The following is a 26,131-nucleotide window of genomic DNA, read 5'->3' on the forward strand; positions in this document are numbered from 1 at the left end:
GAGGCGCTATGCGAATTTTAGCTGTCCCCCTGTCAGGAAAATTCGCTCAGCGCATCAAGGGTGGTGCGATATGCGAAGTTTAGCTGAAAAACACTCCCCTCGTCAGGAAAATTCGCTCAGCGCACCAAGGGTGGTGCGCTGTGCGAATTTTTGCTGTCTTGCCTTGTATCTTGGTGCGTTGTGAGACCTGGTTCAGTGAGTTTCATATTTTTCCAATCTGTTTGATGTTGTTTGACTGCCAGGATGTATGTATGTCCATATATTTGAATTGTGTGGCTTGAAATAATGTGACTGCAAATTGAAATGATGAAAATGAGTGTGAACTGGACATCTTAGGGTGAGATGATTGAAAGTGATGTCCGGGGTGTTAATGTTGTTCTGTATAACTGTATGGAGCTTTGAACTGGTATGTCTATCCCTACACTCAAAGCATTATTCATGCTCAAATAGAGAAGAACAGTGTGAGTGGTGAGAGTAGAGGGAGGTCCTCGTCTATAGTCTTAAAGTTTAGACATAGACAGATGGGGGGATTTACCTTGCATAGTGTTGGAGAGGGCCAGCTGAACTATGCAAGTGCAAAGACGACCAATAGTTCGACAGTTATACCACTCCGGATGAGTCTTGTTGAGTGTGAGTCATGGTTTAAAGGGTATGCTTGAATTGTTCTTTTACATGTAACTAAGCATGATGACATCGATTAATTGTACTATATGATTATTGCTTGTTTATCTAGCTCACCCTTGCTTCTTGTGGTGTGTTGCTTTTGTATGTTTTCTTTTGCGATGATCATCCACTTGGATAGGAGCAGAAATTGTTGAGGAGATACCTTCGGAGCAAGAACTAGAGGACATTGATGCTGCAGTGTAGTCTACTTAGGAATTTCCTATTTGAACGCTTGAAGTGTTGAATACTCTAAATTGTTTAAGTTTAAAATTCTGTTTTCATATTTGGATGACTGTAATTTCGTACTTAATTGCAAGTCATACTCTAATTGTTCTCTTTATTTGGATGTTGACGCCTATATTATATGATTGTGGTTATTATATATTTGGGATGTCACAAATTTTATTCAAAATATTATTTTAAATTTTAAATATATTTATTTTAAATTGTTATAAAACTATTTTAAAATTTTATATTGCAATTTATAATATTGTTATCTTTTAAAAAAACTTTAAGATTTATATTGAATTTATTAACATATAAATATTTGAAACAAAATTTAAATAAAGTTTAATGTAAAATATAAATTTAATATTATTAAGAATATTTAATAAAATTATTAATTTTAAATAAAATATTATTATATATCTATATAAAAGTTAAATATGATCTTAATTTAGAAATGGGTGAAATTACTCCAACTTAAAAAAAATAGAACTGAAGTGAGACAAAATATCACACTATCTCTATCATGTGATAGATCCTCATTTGACAGGTGATAGTTTAAAAAAAATTAAAAATAAAATAAAATAAAACAAATTAAAAAAACCTCATACTAACATGTGGTATTAAACTAAGGGTTAAATATGTTTTTCGTCCCTTAAGTATCACACGATTTTTGGTTTAGTCCCTATTCGAAACTTTTGTTCCTTTTAGTCTTCTTAGTTTTGAAACTATTACAATTAGTTCTTAAAATTGAACGACAATAACTTTTGTTTGATATGGCAAACGGCGAGTCAGCGTGTAATGTCATCTTCCTCGTTACTTGTTTACGCTTTTCTTGCACATTGGATGCCTTTCTTTCCTTCTGACCATGTTTTTGAGCTCCAGTACCTTGCACCAAATTCTTCCATTCCCGCGAGTTCAAAAAAATCAGTATCATCTTTCCATGTTCCAACTTCTTTGCTTCCATCGGATTCTATAGATGATCGGGATTCCATCTTGTTCTTTTCCTCAAACATGCTTACTGCACTTTTCCCTTCTAAATTTTCCATATTTTCTGGGGATGTTTACCAATACTTCACTAGGTGTGCTGCTTCCCACTAATAGAAATAGTTCTTTATTAATTTATCTTTTTTTCTTAACAACAATTTTCTCTACGTTTCTTCTTCTCTCTACGCACTTCAAATGATTCTTTCCCAGCTAACTGAATTGGTATCCAACTAAAACAAGTCTGCTTCTACAACATAAATTCAATTCAAGGTCGAAAAATAGCACATAAAAATTAAATTAAAAAAATAAATAAAGCAAGAAATATAACCTTGTAAACGGTAATGTTACCAATGCGATCCGACGCAGCAGCCTCAAACATAGTGACCAAATCCGCAATTCGGTTGAAGTAAATCCCTTCACAGATCTTTTGCAAAGTCTCTAACACGGGCTCAAACGCCAAAACCTGAAACCTTATGGCAGAGGCGGCGAAGGTGGCCATACCCACGTTGGCACCAACGTCGACGACCAACCCATCCTTGCCCTTGCTCTTGGCCTTATCAATGGTGATGGATATGTCGGGCTTGCGAAAGGGCTTCCCTTTGAGCATCCTTACAATGTTCTTGTGAGGCTTGTCGGGTAGGGTTCCGAAATCGGAGAGGGAGAAGAGGAAGGGGTAGCGCAAGCCCTCGACGGTGTTGGCGAAGACGGGATGAGCCTGAGGAGAGGCAAAGCAGTCGAAGGGGGAGACTGTTTTCAAGGAGAGGAACCTGAATCAGGCTTGGCCTTCGTGGGTTTTTTTGGGCTTGCGATTTTGGGTCTTGCTTTGGATCTGCCAATGAATCCACCGGCTCTGGTGAAATCATGAATCAGAATAGAAGAACCCTAATCTGATTTAGAGAAGAAAAGATACGTGGTAGACACCTAACATAGAAGCTGACATTGCTGACCTCACACGTGGACTCTTCGTTTGTCACATCAAACAAAAGTTAACGGCGTTCAATTTTAAGGACTGATTATAATAGTTTCAAAACTAAAAGGACTACAAGGAACAAAAGTTTCGAATAGGGACTAAACCCAAAATCGTGTGATACTTAAGGGACGAAAAACATATTTAACCCATTAAACTAACATCGTCTACTAACGAAAATGGCCAAATTACATCACATTTTCAAAATTGAGGATCAAATTGAGACAACTTAAAGACATATGACTGAATTCGGCTTCTTATACAAATATGAGGATCATTTGAGGGTTTTAAACGATATTTATTTATAATTAAACCATGTTCATAATTTTTATAGTCATAATTTCATTATTAGTTTTGCATATATATTTCAAGATAGGTAATTATTGGGTTAAAAATATTTTGTATCCCTAAAATACTATAATATTTGGATTCGAAATAATAAAAAATCAATGAGATTAGCTCATTAAATGAGTCAACATTCAATTTTGGTTAGAGATGAATAAAATTTAAATCTAAAAAGTAAATGTTTAGAAAAAGGTATTTAAACAATTTTCTTCTTTTCTTTAATTTTAATTAAGTTAACTAAAAAAAATTGGTGAAAATCTTGAGAATATTCAACAGCCCGAGCAAGTTAAGTGGATGGACACCTAGAGAGAGGACGATTGGGAAAAAGGCGTTGAGCTCTCCTTCAGCAACAGTAAGGCAACTTAATGTTGGAGTGCCCAAGGTAGGGTGACTCGTTGATGGACTGCCCAAAGACCCAACGCTAGCTACGCCACCACTGTCAATCCCCTCTAAGCGGAGATCTTCTTGAACCAATCTTCTTATTTTGGATTGCGGAAAGCCATTATTTTTGAAAAATAAGAGAAAATTTAGCAAGTTAGCGTCAATCAGTCATCAAACGTTGATAAAGAAAGCTTACCAAACACCTTGTTGTAGAGGTTTACAGACCCATGACACGTGACAATTTTTCAAGGGGGAAGGCGGTGAGAGAGCTGATCGATTATCTCCACTACAACCACTTCATCTGGTGTCATTGGGATTTGTGCCATGAAGTAAATTTTTTGGGGATTTTGAGTCCAATACAAAGGAAACTTGGGTCGATTGGCCTCATAAAAAAACTTAGGCTGACTAGCCTTTGTTATTCCTACTCTGAAATAATTAGTCTTGAAACCGTTGAAGGAGGCGGCATATGATGAAAAGAGCCACCTCCCCTTCTCATATACAAGGGAGACTAAACCCATTTTGGCGTTCAGGCGAGTGTGAAAGTAATGAAGAAAATGGAGGGAGTTGGGGTGATATCGAGGGTCGAGGAGAGCACCCTAAAGGCCTGCACCCAATCCTAGTTGTTCAGGTGCAGCTGAGTAGGTGTCACATTCAACTTCTGTAAAATGCTCATTTGAAACTCGTCGAAGGGAAGACGAACGAGCATATGTAGGAAAAGACAAACATACATATAAAAGTAGTTTGTAGAGCAAATCCCCTTTCCACGAAATACTTGTTTGTTTCCCTTATAAACGATCAAGATGAACATCTTAGCCTTTTTATTGGCCTCAACAAGGTCCGCTCCCTTATAAACGACCAACATGTTTAATTCCTCCCCCTCATTCTTTGTGTTTACATCCAAGTCAACATGAACTTTATGTTGTCGAAGCTAGTGGCCTTATTGGTCTCTATAGTGGCCAAGCTATCGTCCAAATCCTTGTCCCGCTTAGTTGATCCCAAAATGGGTGAAGGGACACCGATGAGAAAGAAGCATCGCCTTCATACCCTTAGCCACCCTTTCCTAAAGACTCCTAAGACGAAGACAATTGGAAGAGTGCCATTATTACCTTAAATATGAAAAATGATCGGTCTAAAGCAAAGAATACAAGAGCAAAGGTGAAAATGACAAGTGATACTCACCCTTATTTATAGTTGCGAAGGCCTTACCTGTCATCCATCCTTAGTCGTTAGATTAAGCCAAATTCAATGGTTAAAAGCATTCACCCCTTCGAATTCTAATAGGCGTGAGATTCGAAGTGTTACGTGCTTCCTCTGAATGGTCATATTTTCAAACACTTTGAACCATATTCACTATGTACATTGAACGGTATAAATGCTTCCTAAATGGACAGTTGAAGGATTCTAACCACCTTTGGTCTACACGGATAGTGACACCTATTTACCCAACATCAAATTCCTTCACTAGTCGTTTCAGGCTTGGGCTTGGAGGGTCTATGTCCGTATGATCAGCCATAGACCGAACGATAAACCTTATTATGTTCACACTTTTTTTATATCATGAAATATTGTAACTTCGGTCATAAATATTAAAGTTCACTTCAATAACAAAAAAAAAATCAAACCACTTGGCACTTCAATTATGTTAAAAAAATATTATGTTTTAAAAATAATTATTTCAATTTACTAAGTTATCATTTTTTTACATTTTAAAAATTAATTTTTATTTTTTTTCCATATAAACATTTTTACAATTATATAACATTAACAATTATTATTCTATACTAATTTTATAACTATAGACATTTTAGTAATCTTCAACACATCGAACAAATCCTACATTAACTTTCACAAATTTTACTTTCAAATCTACTTTCACTTCCAAATCCGCTCAAAAAAACAACAATTAATTCACCCTCAAATTCGTTCCTTCACTCTCCCTGAAATCAATCTTTAAAGTGAACATACCCTAAAAAAGAACCCTTACGCGGGTCATCGACAGAGTCTCACATCAGCAAATCACATAAGCTCAGATCTAGTTATGGCTAAGAGCCATACTCCAATTCGGCTACAGCAATCCAGACTTAGCAAAACAAATCCATAAAATAATACAAGCCCATTCATTCTCTCTTTAGAGTTTGGGGAGACTTATATACCTTTCGTCTATCTAAGTTAAAAAATAATACTAAATAATAAATATTCTCATAATATCTTATATGTATATATAAGATTCTCTTTATAAATGCAATTATAATATATCACAAAATATTAAACCATAATAAATATAACTATAAGTATAATATGTCACAAATCACTTTAAATCTGATAATTAACACACATACATACAAACAATAAATTAAATAGCAGATATGTTGTCAATCAACCTTGTTAATCAATTCTAATCTTTACGTACCTTACAATTTTGATCCACATTTAGTTATATATTCACTTTTATCTTTTCACACATTGTGTTTTTACTTGAACATCGAAAAATCTTTTATAGATAAATCTTCTGATTCTGCTTGTAACATCACATCGTAGGACTCATGCTCATATGCATTGTAATTTTAACGAGACGTATAACTTGAAAGTAAAAAAACTGAGACAAGTCATACCGAGGGTTTCTAAATTAAAATGTTGTGATCAATATTACAAAATGATGGTGAGATGACTAAAATGGAAAAAAGAAGTCATTAGTTATTTGTGATAAAAAAGTAAACTACCAAGAATGTTGTCACACTGTTATATGTTTCGGCTATTGTCGTGAATGCTAGACTCTAAGAAAAACATGAAAAAAAAATGTAAGAGTGGCGTAATTTATAATGTTAAGATGAATGTGTGATCACACAAGAAATGATAGGAAATGAATAAATTGTCTATAATGAGATATTAGTATGACACCTATTGATGAAAAGTTGACAAAAATCAGTCGAGGCGGTTTGAACATTACAAATAAAATAAAAATGAGGAAAGTAGATTGCATGGTTTTTCAATCCTTGAAAAGGGAGAAGTGGAGAGTAAGAAGAACATTAAAAGATGTTCTTAAGAAGGATCCGTGGTTAGAAATATCTATGAAGATTTGGTCATAATAGAGGAAAATGGCATATGTGATCTATGTAACCGACCTTACATTGTGAAATAAGACTTCTGTTGTTGATCAACAGGCAAAACTTTTAAGAAATTCAGAGCCAATAACACAATACGAAAATGAATTTTTCTCCAAACCTACAATACAACTACATTTATCACTAATGAAACTCGGTTTAAAAATAAACTAATTGCAGAATAGAAGCTAAGTTATAGCGATTGGCACTTAAGATAAATCTTCCATCAAAAACATATAAGATTTTTTTTCTGCATTCGAGCTGATGGACATGCTACATACCAATGATTACTCTACATATACAAATGGCAAGTCCTCGTTTGATGAACGGCGGGTAGGGAAAGCACAAATAGCTCTAGTCTTAAGATTCCAATAGAGAGCATTATGCAGAGAGAACTGCACAACACAAATAAATGAAATAGGAAAGAATGCTAATTAGTTGAAATTCAGTGATGCGTTATTCCAGCAACTACAATGCTTTCTCTCCGAGTTAGAGTTGAACAAGTATTGTATTTCATAAAATTCAATAATTAATATAAAATAACATACAAGTTTAACGAGGTCAGTGATTGCCCTCAGGTGCTTGAGCACTGGCATTGTAATTATCATAACCTCCAGATGATGGTGCTGGTGGATTGGCTTGGTACATTGCTGACGAGGGAGCACCATTGGAAGTTGGGGCAGCAGTGCTACCAGGAGCAGTTGGAGGGGGAGCTAATGAAGGGGGCCTTGGTAGGGTACTAAGTTGACTCGGCACCTGGGGAGCACCAGGTGGGGGTAACATTGGAGGCATGGTAGGTGCAGAAATATATCCTGTATATTCCAATTGAAAACCGCTTACATCAGATATTGGGTAATAAAAGAACAAATTTATAATGCTTGAACATAGCTATCAAGTTTTTCAGAACTTTCAGCATTAGATAAAAGTTATAGCTTAGAGAAGAAACAGATAAAAGCATAGATAGGTTTCCTTGTCCAAAACTTATTTTATTTATTTAACAACATAATTATTTCTAATATAGAAAATCCGAAGAAAGAAGCACCATATAGAAGGAGATTTAAACAACAAGGTCATTGCAATAACATAAACCAAAATTAATTTGTGGTTAGCCCTTGGCATATGCATAACAAGAGTCACTGTTAAGATAATAATTGAAAGAACCACATGTCTGCATGTAAAATGCAAAAACATAAATATGACAGCCCAAGCCATATTGAATGTTTCAATAAGAGGAGATGGAAGCTTTATGAACTTCACAAAAGAAATGTGCAAGATCAAATTCACCTGGTGCCCCAGGAAGTGGTCTAGGAAAGACAGGTGGTCTCATCCCTGGCATTAGGGGTTGGCTTCCAGGTACTTGTGCATTTCCAGGAATAGGCAGTCTTGGTGGTGGCAACACAGGAGGAAGGTTTGGCCTCTGAACCATCAGATGATTATAAGCTACACCAACCTGCTGAAACGCTGCAGCTTGCCCAAGATGTTCTTTGATCCTCTGATCAATTAAACTCTGTGTTTGTTGTTCTTCAAATTGTTGGTAGTAGGTTCTCACATTTGCCTGAGGATATGATCAGATACTAAACGCCATGAGTATGGTGTGCATTGTAATACTTTTATTCCAAGAAATCAGAAATTTCATGGTACCTTGTGTTTGTAACCTGCATTGTGCTGCTTTCTAACAGATGGCTGCAATAGGACACAAACAATCTAGCTAACAAACCTTCATGAAACACTAATGGTTAAAGTACACTTTTAGTTCCTCTACGGTTATTAATGTTCAATTTGGTCCCCCCAAAAACATCAAAGTTAGTCCCCCAATCTTTTTTAATTGCCACAACAAAATACTTTCATAAGTTTTCCTTTACCCAGAACATTAAAATCACCATTTCTAAATAAAATATCCACAAATTCATCATCTTAAACCCTCTTACACTAAAAAATCACCAATAAAAACATTATATTTCACCCAAAATCAAACAATCACAAATCCTCACCCTTCTTAAAATCATGGCACATCTTAAAAAATCCTTCAAATTTCTGCATCAGTTTGTTTTGCATCCCAAATTATGCTTCAACCCCGTATTATTTGAGTAAAAAAAATTGAGGGTTTAGGGGGTTTCATGCACAAAACCTTAGCCATAATAAAGAGGTCACTACACCTGAGAATCCCACACGACATAGGAAACACTGCAGATTCTTGCAGCTGCATCTTATTATTGCAAGGTAGAGACTCTTTCTAGCAGGCTATGACAATGAAAAAAACAATAAACTATTTTCAAATGCAGTTTGCAGGTACAACTAAATGCAACAAACTCACTAGACTAAACTAACTCAAAGTAAAGGGCGAAACACAATTGACGAGGTAAACAACTTACAGAATCGTGGGTCAAATAGGTGTCGCAGTAGTCACAGTAATACCTGCAATGCAAAATCGACCAAAAAAAATTAATACCGCGGATTCATGAAAACTGAAATATAAAGGAGTCCACAATTTTCTAAGTACCGAGGCATCCTGTTTCAATGACAATGAGTCCCGCCAAAACCCTAGAAATGAAGCAAATTATCAAAACCGTGAAAGGAGAAAAAACTTAAACCCTACAAGTGTAAAAAAAATAAATAAAAAAATAAGAGGAACAAATGAGGTTAGTAACTTGAGCTTGATGTTCGCCAAGGAACAAAGCAGATACTATATGCTCAGAGCGCGAAAGTTTCCAGATTCCATCAGCCAGAGGGAATGCTTTATACTCTGATTTGATTTGATCTTGAACTATTATTCAATAAATTCCATTTATTCACTATAAAAGTTTCCAAACAATGTAAATTTTTTAATAATTTTTATTTAAATGGATTTTTACTTTTTTTAATTCAAACTCTTTTTAGTGAGATTTTTTACAAAAACATTATTAATTAAATATTATGTTAGACACCCATATTTGAGGGAAAGTGAAATGGGTTTTAAATACATATAAATGAAGTTTTAAGTAATTCACCCATTTATATTCAAGTCTTTCTTATATGCAAAGAATACGATTCATTCTTAATTTTATTTCAAACAATCAAAGAAATGTAAATCGATCACCCATAAAACAACAATTTACACATAGTACATAGTTTATAAATCAATAATAATGTATTAGTTTAACAGGTTTTTAGATATCTTTGAAGGATTTATTTATTGTGATTTGTCAATTTCTTTAATTCTTAGTTCAGGTGAATAGGAAAAAAAAGGTGGAAGAAAGGAAGAAATCCATAATTGTGAATTACATTAATTTTTTTAAAATAAAATAGATACTAAATTAAAAAAATTGCATTAAATAAACTTTTCAATATCGAAAAAACAAATCTATTAAGCATAATATATTATTGAAAAAACGACTAATTGAAATCCAACCACATCTTTGCAAAACTACCTACACTTTTTTTTTAACCCAAAAAATCAAATCCAAATTCTTAGGGTAAAAACGTTTCTAAACAATCACAAATAATTAAAATAACTTAAGCAAATTTTTCATTATTTTAAATTCTTCAAAATTTCCAAAATATATTTGAAGTTAATGTTATTTTTTAGGTAACATTTAACTCAAAGTAGATCAAAACATTCTTGGAAAGTTTTAAAAACTCTCAAGAAAAGTTTTTCAAAATTAACATAAGGTCTCCTTCTAATCTTTCATTGAGATATATTTTACTTATGAAATAAAAATTAATTGAGATTATGTTTGGTAATTACTGTAAATGGATCTTTGATCTTGGAGAAATGATACACAAGTTTATCAATAATAAGAAAAAGTATTGTTATGAAGAAACATGAAAATTTGAGGACACATCATTTTCAAGAAAGGGGATGATAGCATACCCCTAGTCATGACCAAACATACTCAAGAAGAGTTAGACTCATATGTGGGAGGTGGATCCAAACTCTTATCATCATGGACCATCAGTAAGTTCTTAATATATTAGGTTTCTTTGGGGTCTTGTATAATGTGCTAAGTGGTAGGGTTTCTTTTAGGCCTTATATTTGGACCTTGAGTTGTAGGGTAGGGTTTTTGGCCAAAAAGAGATGGGTCCTGAGAAGACACATGGATCTAAGGTAAAAACCTAACTTGGAGAGCAAACATTCTAGAAGCTTGTGAGCATTTGGCTATAGTGGTTTTCAAATTGCTCTCTTTTGTGAGACACTTGCTCTTGTCATGTGGCATGCTCCTAAGGGAGATTCTCCTTAGTAGTGACCATGTGTCATGCTCTTAATAGAGAGGATTTCTCCTTAGTAGTGGTCATGTGTCATTCTCCTAATGGAGATGATTTTACCTTGGTCTTCAAGTTAGAGTATTAGGATTTTGCTTCTATAATTTAGAGACACATTTTGAGTAACTTAAGCTTATAAATAGATGTGTCTTCCCCATGTAAACTCAACTTTGAGATTAATATTGTTATGCTGTCAATTTTTTGTGTTATCTTACTTGTCTCCAAGATAAAGCATCGTATGTGATATCCCCTAATCACATTCCTTGAGAGTTTATCCAATATCTTTTAAGAGCACTAAATATCCCCATTCCCACCATCCTAACATCCAAATCGAGAGCATCCCCACCATACAATCCCATGTGCACACTCACCTTCATGGTCTCATCTTCATGCTTTGGATCATCCTGGCTTAAGGAGGAGACTATCACTTTATTAGACTATAAAGTATCGAGCACACAATGCAGCAACATATGTAAATTATTTTCTTGAAAATAGAAATTATATACAGAGATTAATAAAGTAAAAATACAAATGGAAAAAAATGTAAAACCCTTTTCATTACATTTTCCTTTGCTTTGTAATGGTTTAAAGTATATTATTCATATAATAACAGTAAAAAAATATTTATGGAATGTAAACTTGATTGATTTAGGTTTGTCTTTTTAAGACTATTTTTTGCATTGTGGGAATTATTGTCAAACTTATCTAGACTATTCAAGAGAAAACAAAAGTGACCAATGATATAATAGCAAGAGTGCAACAAACATTAAATTAAATATATTACTTGTCATACACTAGTGCAAAAATAGTGTATAACATCAGGCATTCAATGTCCAATAACAGAACAACAATGTTAACAATGATCGATGACATTGTTGTAAATAAATTCAATCACTCGACGTCGTTTGAAAATATAAACCGCCGTCTAAAATGAAATGACGTTCAACCATACACCAGTTCGACGTTAAACAATGACCTTAGTAATCATATAACATTCGCTCAGGAAACACCAGACATCTAATCCAAAATAAATAAATACTGAATAGTCATTTGCTTCCCCAAAGAAAAAATCTTTACTATGTTGGATGTCGAACTCCTACACAATACGACGTAAACCTCTTCATTGGTAACAATAGCATCCATTAAGACTTAGCATTGCCCTTCTCCATGCATAGATGACGTTGAATACCACCCAAGTTCAACGTCAAACCCCAATGCACAATGAATAATAAACGGTCATTTGCTTCCCCAAAGAAAAAGTCTTTACTGTCGAACTCCTACACAATACAACGTAAACCTCTTCATTGGTAACAACAACATCCATTAAGACTCATCATTTCCCTTCCCCTTGCATAGATGACGTCGAATACCAACCAAGTTCGATGTCAAACCCCAATGCACAATGAATGCTAAACGGTCATTTGCTTCCCCAAAGAATTTTTTTTTACTATTTTGGACGTCGAACTCCTACACAATATGACGTAAACCTCGTCATTGGTAATAACAACATCCATTAAGTCTCAACATTGTCCTTCCCATGCTATGTTGGACGTCCAATGCCCCATTATATTCGACGTAAGGTCACAAAACCAAGACATTTCTTTGTGGTTGATTCTCACTTATTTCCCATATTAACTTTTTCTATTCACTTTTTTTATTATATTTTTTTTCATCTAATTTCTCCACCAACTTTTTATATTATTTCTTTCACTTATTTTCCACATTAACTTTTCTATTCATTTTTTTATTATATTTTTTTTTATATAATTTCTCCATCCACTTTTTTATATTATTTTTTTCACTTATTTTTCACATTAACATTTACTATTTACTATATTTTATTTCACCTAATTTCTCCACCCAATTTTAATATTATTTCTTTTACTTATTTTTCACATTAACTTTTTCATTTTTTCTACTCATTTTTTCTAAATTATATTTTTTTCAACACTTTCACTAATCATAACTCTATAAATACCCACATTCTCTTCACTTCATTTTTACACACAATTACACAATATCCATCTCTTCTCTCTCACACCAAACCTCTTCATTCCATTCCAAAACTCTACTTCATTCTTCTCTCACACTTTATCATTTCCTAACTCCTCTATACACATTAAATCTCATACCACATTTCTACTCCAAGGTCATCTTCTTCACCTTCCGTCTACCTCTTCTCACAACTTATTGCAAGTAAGGTTTTGCTCCATCATTCAAATCTTAAACAAGGTACACATATTCTTCTTGTTCCAATTATACATACTTTTTTTTTATCATATATCTTGTTTTCTACCTCATCTTTTAACACATCTCTCTTCCTTAAAAAAACAAATAAAAAATGACAAAAATATATAAAACTTTTAAAAAAATAATAATATAAATAGTGGTATGAGTACTCGTGCGATCGTACACATCAGCCTAGTACTCATTACCCAAAATATAAAAATAAACAAAAAGTCGTATGAGTACTCGTGCAATCGTCCGCATCAGCTTAATGCTCATTACACAAAACAATAAAATAAATAAAGAAAAGTCATATGAGTACTCATGCGAATGTACGCATCAACCTAGTCTCATTACGCAAAACAATAAAATAAATAAACAAAAAGTCGTATGAGTATTCGTGTGATCATACGCATTAACCTAGTGCTCATTACGCAAATTGATAAAATAAATCAATAGTGGTATGAGTACTCGTGTAATCGTTCGCATCAGCCTAGTGCTCATTACCCTCAATTGATTTCCAAAAAATATAAAAATACAAAATAAAAAATAATGATTTTATCTTTCACACACTTTTGTTGTTTGTATTATGTTATTCTTCTTTAAATCAATTCCTAAAACACCAAAAAAAAACTCATAAAATCCTTAAAAGTAAAAAATATTAAAATTTCTCATGAAAATTTCAGCTAGAATTACGTTATCCTTGATTCTCCATCATGAGTGGAGATACGTAGGAGCAAGGTTAACCCTTTGTGAGGTTCAGTTCCCCCAAAAATCCAAAACTATCTTTAATCATTTCCAAAACCAAATTTCCAAATAATTTTCCAAATAAATTTTCAAACAAATTTCCAAACATTCCAATAATTTCTCAAATATATTTTCTCAAACCACTTTCAAAACACATTTTTAAAAGAATTGCGTACCCTTGATTGCTCACATGAGAATACGTAGGAGCAAGGTCAATCCTTGTTGGACTTCCCAAATAATTAAAAAAAATTATTTCTTTCATGTTATCTTGCAAATTTATTTTCGAGAAAAAATGACATTTTGAAAACCACATCATCTTTGCACATTTAATTAAAGGTATTGCCTTTGGGCATGCACTATAGGGTGTTAATACCTTCCCTACACCGACTCCTGAACTCAAAAATTTGATTTCATAGACCATACCTTATTTATATGGTTTTTCCGTAGTTTTCCAGAATAAACTATGGTGGTGACTCTAAAGGTTTCGACGTCTCCCCGTCGCGATTCTAGTTGCGACAGATGGTGACTCCACTAGGGATCCATTTTTAAGAGAGTCAGGCCATTTTTTTGTGCAAAATTGACGGGTTTTTTCAGTATGTTTTTCTTTCCCCTTTCTTTTTGGGTATGTATATTATGTTATTTTATTTTGATATTTGAAATAATTGCATGTGAATATTTTTGCTTATTTGTTATATTTAAAATAATTGTATGATTGGATATTGAACCCTAGGGTAGATGACATGCTATATATCTGTTTTGGATCTTCTGTTCATTTTGCTGGTGTTATTTTAGATATGTTTTATATTCTCCCACCACACACATATTATGCATATCATGAGTAGGGCCTTATACCCAAGTCTGAGTGTAACTTAGAATTAGAGGGATTGTGTAACAATGTTAATTTGGGATTCCTGTTTGGCTATCGTGAGAACTCCACCCAGAGTCTGTTTTCCTCATTTGTGTCTTCACACCTAGTTGATTACTCTGACTATTGTGAAGATCCGGTGAAGGGAACCACAACTCTAGTGGTCTTGATCTTTAAGTATTAGGGAGTTGTCTTTGTAAGTGCATGTATTTGACCTTAGAACTTTAAGCACCTAACCTTTGACAAGACACAAAAGGGAGATTATTTGTATAGTTTGTTTTTCACTTTTTCTTTGTATTTTACATTAAATGGGTCATGTTTTTTTAAAAAAAAAGTGAAAAAAAACGTAATAAATAAAAATAAATAAAAAATATTTGAATTCATACTTAATTATTTTTCATTTTCTTGTTACCAAGTTCCTGGGATCATTCTTAAAAATTTGAAAAAAATGAATAAAGTATAAAAATAAGACAAAATAAACCATTCAAGATGAGTTGATTGAATAAAAAGGACAAATGACAACATTTATCACTAATTTTGAAACACTTATTTGATTTACATTACATGAAATTGCTCAAATAAATCTCATCTTCATCACTTTTCATCATCCATTGTTCATTAAAAAAATCACTTTACAAGTGGATTTGCTCTAAGTTGATCGCAAGCAATTATCTGAACAAAAAAAAAATGCAAAACAAAGAAACAAGGGGCAAGGTTTCACAAATTTTTAAATTAGGGTGTTTGAAATATAAAACAACTATAATTTGGTGTGTGTAGACCTATTTCTTAAAAAAACCCAACTTTTAATACCCACTTCTAGTCTTAAAAAAAATCAAAAACTCAAAATTTCTTGAAACATTTTTTTGACATAGAAAATGTTTTTGAAAAAAAAACAAAAAAAAAGAATGAGAGAAATCAAAACATTTACCATATTTAGTCTTTTAATGTCGATTTTTTACAAGTCTACATAAAATTAAAATTGGTGATTATATTTCGAACAAAAAAAATTACTTACTAGCAAGTTTTTCAAAACAAAAAGAATTTAAATAAAAAAAAATGTGTTCAGATATTTGGTTGCAATTAACAGGGCGATTTTCATCATAATCAACTTGTTTCAAGGTTCACGGGAAAATAATCACGCATTCACTCATGTCAGGAGCATCTTTTGTTATTCATTCATTATGTAGGAATTTCATTTTTAAAACATATCCTATATATCATAGTTTAAACCATGTCCAATTTTTCATTTTTAATTTTTTTTATTTCTCATCATTTCACTCTACCATGATCAATAGGTGTAAGCCCGACTCTTGTTTTACCTCATTCATGTAAAATTGTGTTTTTCATTTTAGGGTTCATTCATACTTTTGTATTAGGGGCATATCTTTATGTTGTTGTTTTAACGTAAGCATGCGTACATTAATTTTAGGTCGAGAGACCTAGAAATTGTTTCCAAATTAGGGACAAATTCGTGTCCATGTTTTTTTATCAATAATTATCTATTGTACAAATTTCAATCATTTCAAAGATCTTGAGCATTTTTATGCATGTTATTCAAATAATTTTTCAAAATAAATGATCAACTAGTTTTTTTTAATTGATCTAACTAAGAATTGCAAAATAAAAAGTAAAGGATGATTCCATGGATTCACATAACAAGAAAATGAAATTTTTTATATGTATGAATTCTCAAACATTACAAATAATGATGCCCAAGTGGCAGAAAAAAACAAAACAAAAAAAATAATTTTACAAAAGCACCAAAGTTACAAAAAGAATGCATAGCAAAGATCTTCAAAAGCCTTGTCTCCTACCGATACTTGCCAGAATGTGGGGTTGACGATCGAACCATAAATAATTGGTAGGTTTTAAATAAATAAACAACATAAAATGCGATGTTTTGATACTTCAAAAAAAATCAAACAAAAATAATGAAAAACAAAATACAAAAATAAAATAGAGTTTACATATTACTAACCTTATCCAAGTTCAGCCACAAGTGGTCGATAAAAATATAAGCAAATAAAAAAACAAAATATGTCTCATTGTACATACTACTCATATTTCGTTCAATTTAAGCCACAAGTGACCAATAAAAACATAAAAAAAAAACCAAAAATAATAAAAAAAATATACAAAAACATTTAATGTGCATATTTTACAAACATTATTCAAATTCAGCCACAAGTGGCCCATAAAAACAAAAACAAACAAGAAAAAAGTTCTTCATGGTCCCCTTAAGGAGACTCTTGATCGGGTAATGATAGTCTCAAGGAAAGCTCCGTGGAAGGAGGTCTAATGCAAAATGACATAGGTTGAGTGACCTCCTCTTCTTCTTCAAGTATAATCGGGATTGGAAAGAGGCTTAGGAGCCTTGGAGCTTTCATGATTACCCAGGAAAGATCTCCAATTAAAAAAGAAAAGGTCAGAAAAAGAGATAATAACAAAAAATAATAATACGAAAATGATGAGGTAAAAAATAAGCTTACCAAACATGAACGGCGATAGATGAGAGTATAATGCGCCGGTAACATCCAACTCCAAATGTCGAAGCTTCATTGGGTTTCCATGGTTTTGGAACAAACAGTAGATGCTATATTCTCTAATTTCCTCGTACTCCCTCGGTTGTGCAATAATCTCGCGTATTTGATCCTGACTAGGGTGTGTGACCCCGTGGTTGAAAATATTCACCAAGATGTTAAGTTGGTTCTGGGTGGCTTGCCACGGTTGATACACTAGCTTCTCTTCGATCTTCATTTTTTTTAATTTTTTGTTCATTTTTTTTCTGTAAAATAAAAATAACAACAACAAAAATATAAACAAGCAAAAGGAAAAGAGTTATTGTGTTCAAGTCAGATGTCATCTTTATCCATTTTTATTCTTTTCTTCTTTTAAGTCAAGTTTTGTCCATTGTCCAATCTTTGAAGTCTCAATGTCCAGGAATAGATCTGTTTCATGGTAGTCGCAATGGATCTTAACTAAGTCTAGATCCAAAATGTCCACGTCCATTTTTGTACATAACAAAATAAATGTTTTTTCTTTTTTTAGTGGGGTACGTGGCGTTGTTCTACCTGAATGTCTTTTTCATACCTTCAAACGAAGGGAGATAAACAACGATTTTCAAGCCTATATACCCCGTATTTCATGATAGTGTGTTCATTAATTTGATAAAAAGAAAAATAAAAGATGAAAGAGAAAGGAAATGAACAAGGAATAAAGTAAAAGAGGAAGCGAAGAGCATAGAGTGTAACATAAAAAATAGAAAGAGCGAAGAACTGAAAAAGAATATAAAAGCAAAAGAGAGTAAATAACACAAAGATAAGAGCAGATAAAGAGCGAAAAGCAAATAAAGAGCATAAGGCATGAAAAGAAAAAAATAGTAAATAAAAAGAGCGAGCATAAAAGGAAGAACGTAAAAGAAATAATGGACAAAGAGAAGGAATGAGAGACTTACAAACATAGATGCAGAGTTTTTGCTCACCGAAAAGCTCTCACACTCAGAGGCTCTCAAGAACTCTCAAATCTCACGCGCTCAAAGGATAGCCCTCTCAAACCCTCACATGTTCAGATCTCACAAAGGGAGACAACACTCAAATCTCGCAACGTCTCAAAGTGTCGCCCAACGCGATCTGCTCCGCTTTTTATAGCCAAAAATCTCACTATGACGACAGTTCCAGTAGCAGGCTACTGGAGGCTCTAATAAGACTGATGTTTTCAAAAAGATATAAAATATAAAAAATTAGAAAACAAAAAAAAATCAATAAAAATTTTATGTTTTTCCTTCTTCTCTTTTATTCTGTGAGATAAAATGTTTCGAATGTACATTCATGTTTTTGCATGTACATAAATTTTTTTTCTTCATACAAAATAAAAAAGAATCAAAAAATAGAAAAAATGAATAGTTCTCTAGCCCATTAGGCCTAATTGACAAAATTGATTTTCCTTGAGTTGTATTTTTCTAAAAAAAATCAAATAAAATGAAAAGGAATATTTAAAAAAATGATGAAAATTGAATTCATATTTTCCAAGATTTTTAAATTCATGGGAAAAAATCAATCTCAAATTCATTGGGCCTTGTTACCTGTGTGGTTTTTGTTTGAGCCCAATTCTTTTGAAATAAAAAATTCTTGTAACAGATCCATAATTTTAACTTCACATCATTTTGTTTGAATTTAATTCTTTGTTTCTTCATTGCAAATAAATACAAAATTTTTAAAAAAAAGAAAAAAAAAGAAAATGTTCTCGAGCCCATTAGGCCTAAATTCTATTATGGTTTTCCTCAAGTCCGATATCTTTGAATTTCAAAAACAAATGATGAGAAATAGATTGTTTTCATAGTTTTCATTTTCTTATGAAATTTTCTTGCATTTTAAAAAAAATGAAAAAGAAAGGAATCCAATTTCTTAAAAAAAAAAATCACAATAAAAAAATTAGTTTTCAAGCCTGTTGGGCCGATTTTGTCTTGTAAATTTTTCCTTTCTTCCAATTCCTTTGAAATTCTTTGATAATGAAAAATAAAAAAATGAATTTCTTTCTATATGTTTCATCATGTCGGATGTTTTTCTTTCTTTAAAAAAAAAATTCTCTAATACTTTCCTAAGTCTAGTATGTCCAGCTCAATCCATGTGACCCATTAACATCACCTTATTAGATGTTCAAACCAATTTTTCTACAAACCCCATTTTGTTCTAGCACTCATTTCCATAATGGCCAACCATCCTAATTAGAGCATTTTCTTGGTGGCCCAATCATGCATTGGCCCAAAGCCCTGTTTCCATTGGCTCCAAAGTCTAGTTTTTCCACTGGACACAAAGCCCAGTTTTCCCACTACTCTAAAGTCGAAATTCCACACTAGCCCACAAAGTCAATTTCCACGCTGGCCCTCAAACCCAACTTTCAAACTAACCATCAAAGCCCAATTCCAACACTGGCTCCCAAGTTGAACTTCTACACTTGTTAATAAGCCCACTTTTTACACTAGTCTGTAAACCCCAAATCTCGTAGAAGGCCTCAAAGACCAATTCCCAAAAGCTTAATTGTCACATTGGCCACTAAACCAGTTGTGTCTAGCCCGTTAAGTCCAATCGCGTTTGGTTCATTAAGTCCAGTTGTTTTACATTAAGTCCAATTTGGTTTGACACATCAATCCTTGTTGAATTTGACCCATTAAACCAATATTGTTTGGCCTCTGAGCCTAGTTTTGTCTCATTCCTTAAACTCAATTTTCTTTGGTTATGAAAAATTAAAAAAAATATTTCAATAAGTTTTATAATTTTTGCTTCACAAAAAAAAAGAAAAACAATATATTACATTTTTAGTCAATTGTTTTCGATGCAAATCATCAACTTTGTGACATTTCAAAAAAATATAGAAAAAAGAAGAAAAATATAATGGATGCCATAATCTTCTGTGGTCAAATGACTATATCACATTTTTAGACAAAACATATGTGTGTGCATTGCTTGAAAACATTCATCCTCTAACCTTCATTGAATAAAGATTGTCCCTGATCATGCTATTTGAGCAGAAATAATGAACACATGTTTTATGCTGGGACAAATTTTCCATGTCAAGATCATCCTCATTGGTATTATTTGGGAGATCTTTGAATCCGTCAGGACAAAAGAAAAGGGGAAAGAAAAAAATGACTCATGTTAAGTTCATTTAGTGTTGTCTCATAATTAATCTTTTGAAAATAAAACAATCAAAATTTGAAATGATGTGTGGCCATCTTTCTTCATCCAAAAAAGAAAAAATATGTATCCATTTTTACCCACATCGAGCCCTAAAAACAATTTTTTTCAAAATTACCCTAACAAGAGTATCACAATAGAAGTTAGCTCAAGATTCAAATAAAAAAAAAGGGGCACTCAGTGATCAAAAGAAGGGAATTTGTCAAGAAAGAAAATCACAAAATGATGACAAACGAAAAAAATGAAAGAAATAGCAAAGTAGTCAAAACAGATTTGACAAATAGGTGATACAAGGTGAAGATGATAACTCTTGTTTCAAATAACCCACAAAAATTCATTTAAGCCTTTATATTTTTTCAATACCATTCAGCCCAAGCCCCATTACAAGCCCGATAAAAGCCCACACAGATTGAATAATGGTTGCTCAAATTTTCATAAAATCTTAATTTTGAGACAAGACAAAATCACTAACAATGTGGTTGTAAAAAAAACTGACAGAATAAAAATGTCCTTGGAAGAATGAAACTCCCTATTAGTTGATATCATGAAAAGGAAAATCAAGCGAATTGGGGCAATCCTTTAAGCCAATAATTTCCATATCCATTACTAGTGTTTGAAACAAAACTCATATCTCATTCAAACTCTTCCCCCAATCCTCAAACTAGGGGAAACCTTAGGGGTTTGACATAACTTTTTTACCCATTCTGTAAATTTAGGGCACCTTTGCTAGTCTTACAAATTTTTCATCAGAACCCATACCTAAAACTAGGGAACCCTTATTGAGCCTTGCATGATCTTGGTTCTCCTTGGCTTTCATAAACCCATACCACCAAAATTGGGGCAGTTTTATGAGTCTCACATGATTTTCTCACTCCCACATTCATAACTTATACCCTCACACTCATTTTCTGAAACACCAAACAGGGGCAACCTTTGGGTATATCATATTTCACATTGACATTCACATCATCTCCATTGATGATTGTACGAGGAATGACATGTCCAAGTGGCCATCTCAATCTCCTTCAAACTCTTCTAAACATCTTTCTTACCCTTTTGACCAGTCTCTCATATCAAGGTTATAGTTTCAACACTATGCCAAGGTTAAAACCTTGTTTCTCATATCCTTCGATCAGGACTTTTCCTCGGAAATGCACACTGATTTCTTTTTAGAAAAAAAACAAATTCAAAAAATTCAAAATTTCAAAAAGAAAAATTAAGAAAAAATCACATAGTTCAAAATTTTCAAAATCAAAACAAGCAATTTATTCTTCTGCAATTGGTATCTCTGTCCTCTGCTAGGTAATGGTCGAGCCCAATTTTATTTTTCTGCCATTGGTGTCTCGGCCCTCTGCTAGGCAATGGTCGAACCCAATCATCAAACTCAATTTTTTCTTCCCTCATTCATCCATTTATAGGGTTGGTACACCCTTTTCAAGAGGTTGATACACCTCGCATCACTCATCCATTTATAGGGTTGGTACACCCTTTTCACAAGGTTGGTACACCTAACATCATTCATATATAGGGTTGGTACACCATTTTCACGAGGTTGGTACACCTCACATCATCCATCCATAGGGTTAGTACACCCTTTTTCAAGAGGTTGGTACACCTCACATGATCCATTTATAGGGTTGCTACACCCTTTTCACGAGGTTGGTACACCTCACATCATCTATTTATAGGGTTGGTACACCCTTTTTCAAGAGGTTGGTACACCTCACATCATCCATTTATAGGGTTGATACACCCTTTTTCACGAGGTTGGTACACCTCACATAATTCATTTATGCGGTTAGTACACGCTTTTTCATGAGGTTGATACACCTCATATCATCCATTTATAGGGTTGGTACACCTTTTTTCATGAGATTTGTACATCTCACATCATTCATTTATAAGGTTGGTACACCTTTTTTCAAGAGGTTGGTACATCTCACATCATCCATTTATAGGGTTCATACATCCTTTTTCACAAGGTTGGTACACCTCACATCATTCATTTATAGCGTTGGTACATCCTTTTTCACGAGGTTTGCACACCTCACATCATTCATTTATAGGGTTGGTACACCCTTTTTCACGAGGTTGGTACACCTCATATAATCGATTTGTAGGGTTGGTACACCCTTTTCACGAGGTTGGTATACCTCACATCGTTCATCCATAGGGTTGGTACACCCTTTTTCACGAGGTTGGTACACCTCACTTGACTTCATCCATAAGAATGGTACATGTTCTACGAGGTTGTGACACCTCACTTCACTTCATCCATAGGGTTGGTACATCCTTCAACAGGTTGTGACTCCTCAACAAATCTATCCATAGGGTTAGGACACCTTCCATGAGGTTGTGACACCTCACTTCACTTCATCCATAGGGTCTGTACACCTTCCATGAGGTTGCGACACCTCAACAAAGTCATCCATAGAGTTAGGACACCCTCTACAAGGTTTGCGCACCTCAATTCTCTCATCTCGTATATACTTTGTTGAAAATTTATTGTTGTTTCTTTTCTTCTTATTCATTTTGAAACCCGAACAAAATTAATTACTTATCTTTTACTACGATAATAGGTAAATGGTAAATTTTCATATCATCTAGTAAAATCTAAGTAAAGAGAAGCCACTGTCAACACCCAATTTTGTCCGAGTAAATAAAAGTCATCACAAAAAAATAAATAAAGAAAAAAAATAAAAAAAATAAAAAATAATAAAAAAAATAAAAAATATTATTTGTTTTACTGTTTGCACCCCCAAATTAAATTTTTAACCCTTAACCCAATGACCCAAATAATACCTACCACACATTTTTACTTCCTCACCACTTTTTTTTTCTTATCACACCTCGCTACCCACATCACCTACCTTTTTCATTTACAATTACTTTTTTTATATTTATTTTTTATTTAATAATTTTTCTCCTAACTTTTCTAATTTTCCACTTACCTTTTTTCATTATATTTTATTTCACCAAATTTCTCCACCCACTTTTTATATTATTTCTTTCACTTATTTTTCACATTTACTTTTACTATTTACTATATTTTATTTAACCTACTTTCTCCACCCACTTTTTATATTATTTTTACATTAATTTTTACTATTTACTATATTTTATTTCACCTACTTTCTCCACCAACTTTTTATATTATTTCTTTTACTTATTTTTCACATTAACTTTTTCAATTCACTTTTTTATTATATTTTATTTCACCTAATTTCTCCACCAACTTTTTATATTATTTCTTTCACTTATTTTCCAAATTAACTTTTTCTATTCATTTTTTTATTATACTTTATTTTACATAATTTCTCCTCCCATTTTTTTTTATTATTTTTTGCACTTATTTTTCACATTAACCTTTACTATTTACTATATTTTATCTTACCTAATTTCTCCACCCACTTTTAATATTATTTCGTTTACTTATTTTCCACATTAACTTTTATATTTTTTCTATCCATTTTTTTCAAATTATATTTTATTCAACGCTTTCTCTAATCATAACTCTATAAATATCCACATTCTCTTCACTTCATTTCTACACACAATTACACAATATTCATCTCTTCTCTCTCACACGAAACCTCTTCATTCCATTCCAAAACTCTACCTCATTCTTCTCTCACACTTTACCATTTGCTACTCCAAGGTCATCTTCTATACACATTAAATCTCATACCACATTTCTACTCCAAGGTCATCTTCTTCACCTTCCATCTACCTCTTCTCACAACTTATTGCAAGTAAGGTTTTCCTCTATCATTCAAATCTTCAACAAGGTACACATATTCTTCAAATTCCAATTATATATACTTTTTTATCATATATCTTGTTTTCTACCACATCTTTTAACACATCTCTCTTCCTTAAAAAAATAAATAAATAATGACAAAAATATATAAAACTTAATAATAATAATAATAATAATAATATAAATAGCGGTATGAGTACTCGTGCGATCGTACGCTTCAACCTAGTACTCATTACCCAAAATATAAAAATAAACAAAAAGTTGTATGAGTACTCGTGCAATCGTCCGTATCAGCCTAATACTTATTACGCAAAATAATAAAATAAATAAACAAAAAACTGTATGAGTACTCGTGCGATGATATGCATCAGCCTAGTGCTTATTATGCAAAACGATAAAATAAATAAAAAGCAGAATGAGTACTCGTGTGATCGTTCGCATCAGCGTAATGCTCATTACCCTTAATTCCTTAATCATGCCGAAGTTACCAAAAAAAATATAAAAATACAAAATAAAACATAATGATTTTATCTTTCACACACTTTTGTTGTTTGTATTATGTTATTCTTCTTTAAATGATTTCCTAAAACACCAAAAAAAAAAATAATAAAATCCTTAAAAGTAAAAAATATTAAAATTTCTCATGAAAATTTCAGCCAGAATTACGTGATCATTGATTCTCCATCATGAGTGGAGATACGTAGGAGCAAGGTTAACCCTTGTCAGGGTCACTTCCCCAAAAAAATCCCAAACTATCTTTGATCATTTCCAAAATCAAATTTCCAAATAATTTTCAAAATAATTTTTCAAACAAATTTCTAAACATTCCAATAACTTCTCAAAATATTTTCTCAAACAACTTTCCAAACAGATTTTTAAAAGAACTACGTACCCTTGATTGCTCACATGAGAATACGTAGGAGTAGTGTCAATCCTTGTTGGACTTCCAAAAAAATTAAAAAAGTTGTTTCTTTCATGTTATCTTGCATTGTTGTTTTCGGGGAAAAATGACATTTTGAAAACCACATCATCTTTGCACATTTAATTAAAGGTATTGCCTTTGGACAGACATTGTAGGGTGCTAATACCTTCCCTAAACGTAACCGACTGTCAAAATCAGAAATTGGATTTCGTAGACCATACCTTAATTATATGGTTTTTCTGTAGTTTTCCATAATAAACTATGGTGGGAACTCCAAACTATGATTTTCAAACTATTTATTATTTTCAAAGGTTTCGTCATCTCCTTGTCACGATTCCGGTTGCGACAACTCTGATTTCGCCTGACGCTTATATGTTTCTAATCTTTAGACCTTTTTCTCTTTAACTTCTTTTTGTAGTTAAACATGCATCTAGATTGTTCATTTGATAGATGCTTAGATGATTCTATGTTGTTTGTTATCTAGTGTTCAAATGTCCTCTCTTATGACCACTCAAGAGTGAAATTTTATTCTTTGCATGATATATCTATGTTCTTTCCCTTTTTTGTTAGACATTTGATTATTCAAGATTATTTCGTTTAATGTTGTTTGTTAAACTTTAAAAGCAAAGATGCTCTAGATGATCCAATCTCTCTAGATGATCTTTTCTCAACATTTCCTACTTGATGGTCTTTATAGATCTATATCCCTGTGGTAGATATGCATGGAGAATTGCTACATTTTCCTACGAGCATCTTAGAGATGCTAGCTTTGTAGAGACAAAACAATTAACTAGATATCTGACTCTTTTACAGGTAATATTTTGGTTTGAATTTTATTTTCTCTATAGTTTAGATTTTATATACACTAATTGAAATCATTGTGTTTTTTGCAGAAATTCAATTTGATTACTTCAGTTTTAGAGAGGTCACTTAAACTCATTAGGAAAGCATTGGCTAAACATCTAATTCAATTGTATAATAGTATGTAGTAGATATTAGGATATAGTAAG

At 32.6% G+C, this 26,131-nt stretch overlaps 1 protein-coding gene across 1 annotated transcript; it reads right to left on the minus strand.

Annotated features, from left to right (window-relative positions):
* Positions 1 to 6,890: 6,890 nt before the first annotated feature.
* On the minus strand, positions 6,891 to 9,421 carry LOC108325031 (U1 small nuclear ribonucleoprotein C). The gene is made up of 7 exons (XM_017558010.2): positions 9,318 to 9,421; positions 9,170 to 9,210; positions 9,042 to 9,084; positions 8,311 to 8,352; positions 7,954 to 8,224; positions 7,218 to 7,481; positions 6,891 to 7,064 (listed from the first exon to the last, which is right to left on the minus strand). The coding sequence occupies exons 2-6, from the start codon at positions 9,175 to 9,177 to the stop codon at positions 7,231 to 7,233; spliced, it is 615 nt and encodes a 204-aa protein (XP_017413499.1). The 5' UTR covers positions 9,178 to 9,210; positions 9,318 to 9,421; the 3' UTR covers positions 6,891 to 7,064; positions 7,218 to 7,230.
* Between the last annotated feature and the right edge of the window lie 16,710 nt (positions 9,422 to 26,131).

Source organism: Vigna angularis, chromosome 3 (genome assembly GCF_016808095.1).
Source record: "Vigna angularis cultivar LongXiaoDou No.4 chromosome 3, ASM1680809v1, whole genome shotgun sequence".
Classification (NCBI taxonomy): Eukaryota; Viridiplantae; Streptophyta; class Magnoliopsida; order Fabales; family Fabaceae; genus Vigna; species Vigna angularis.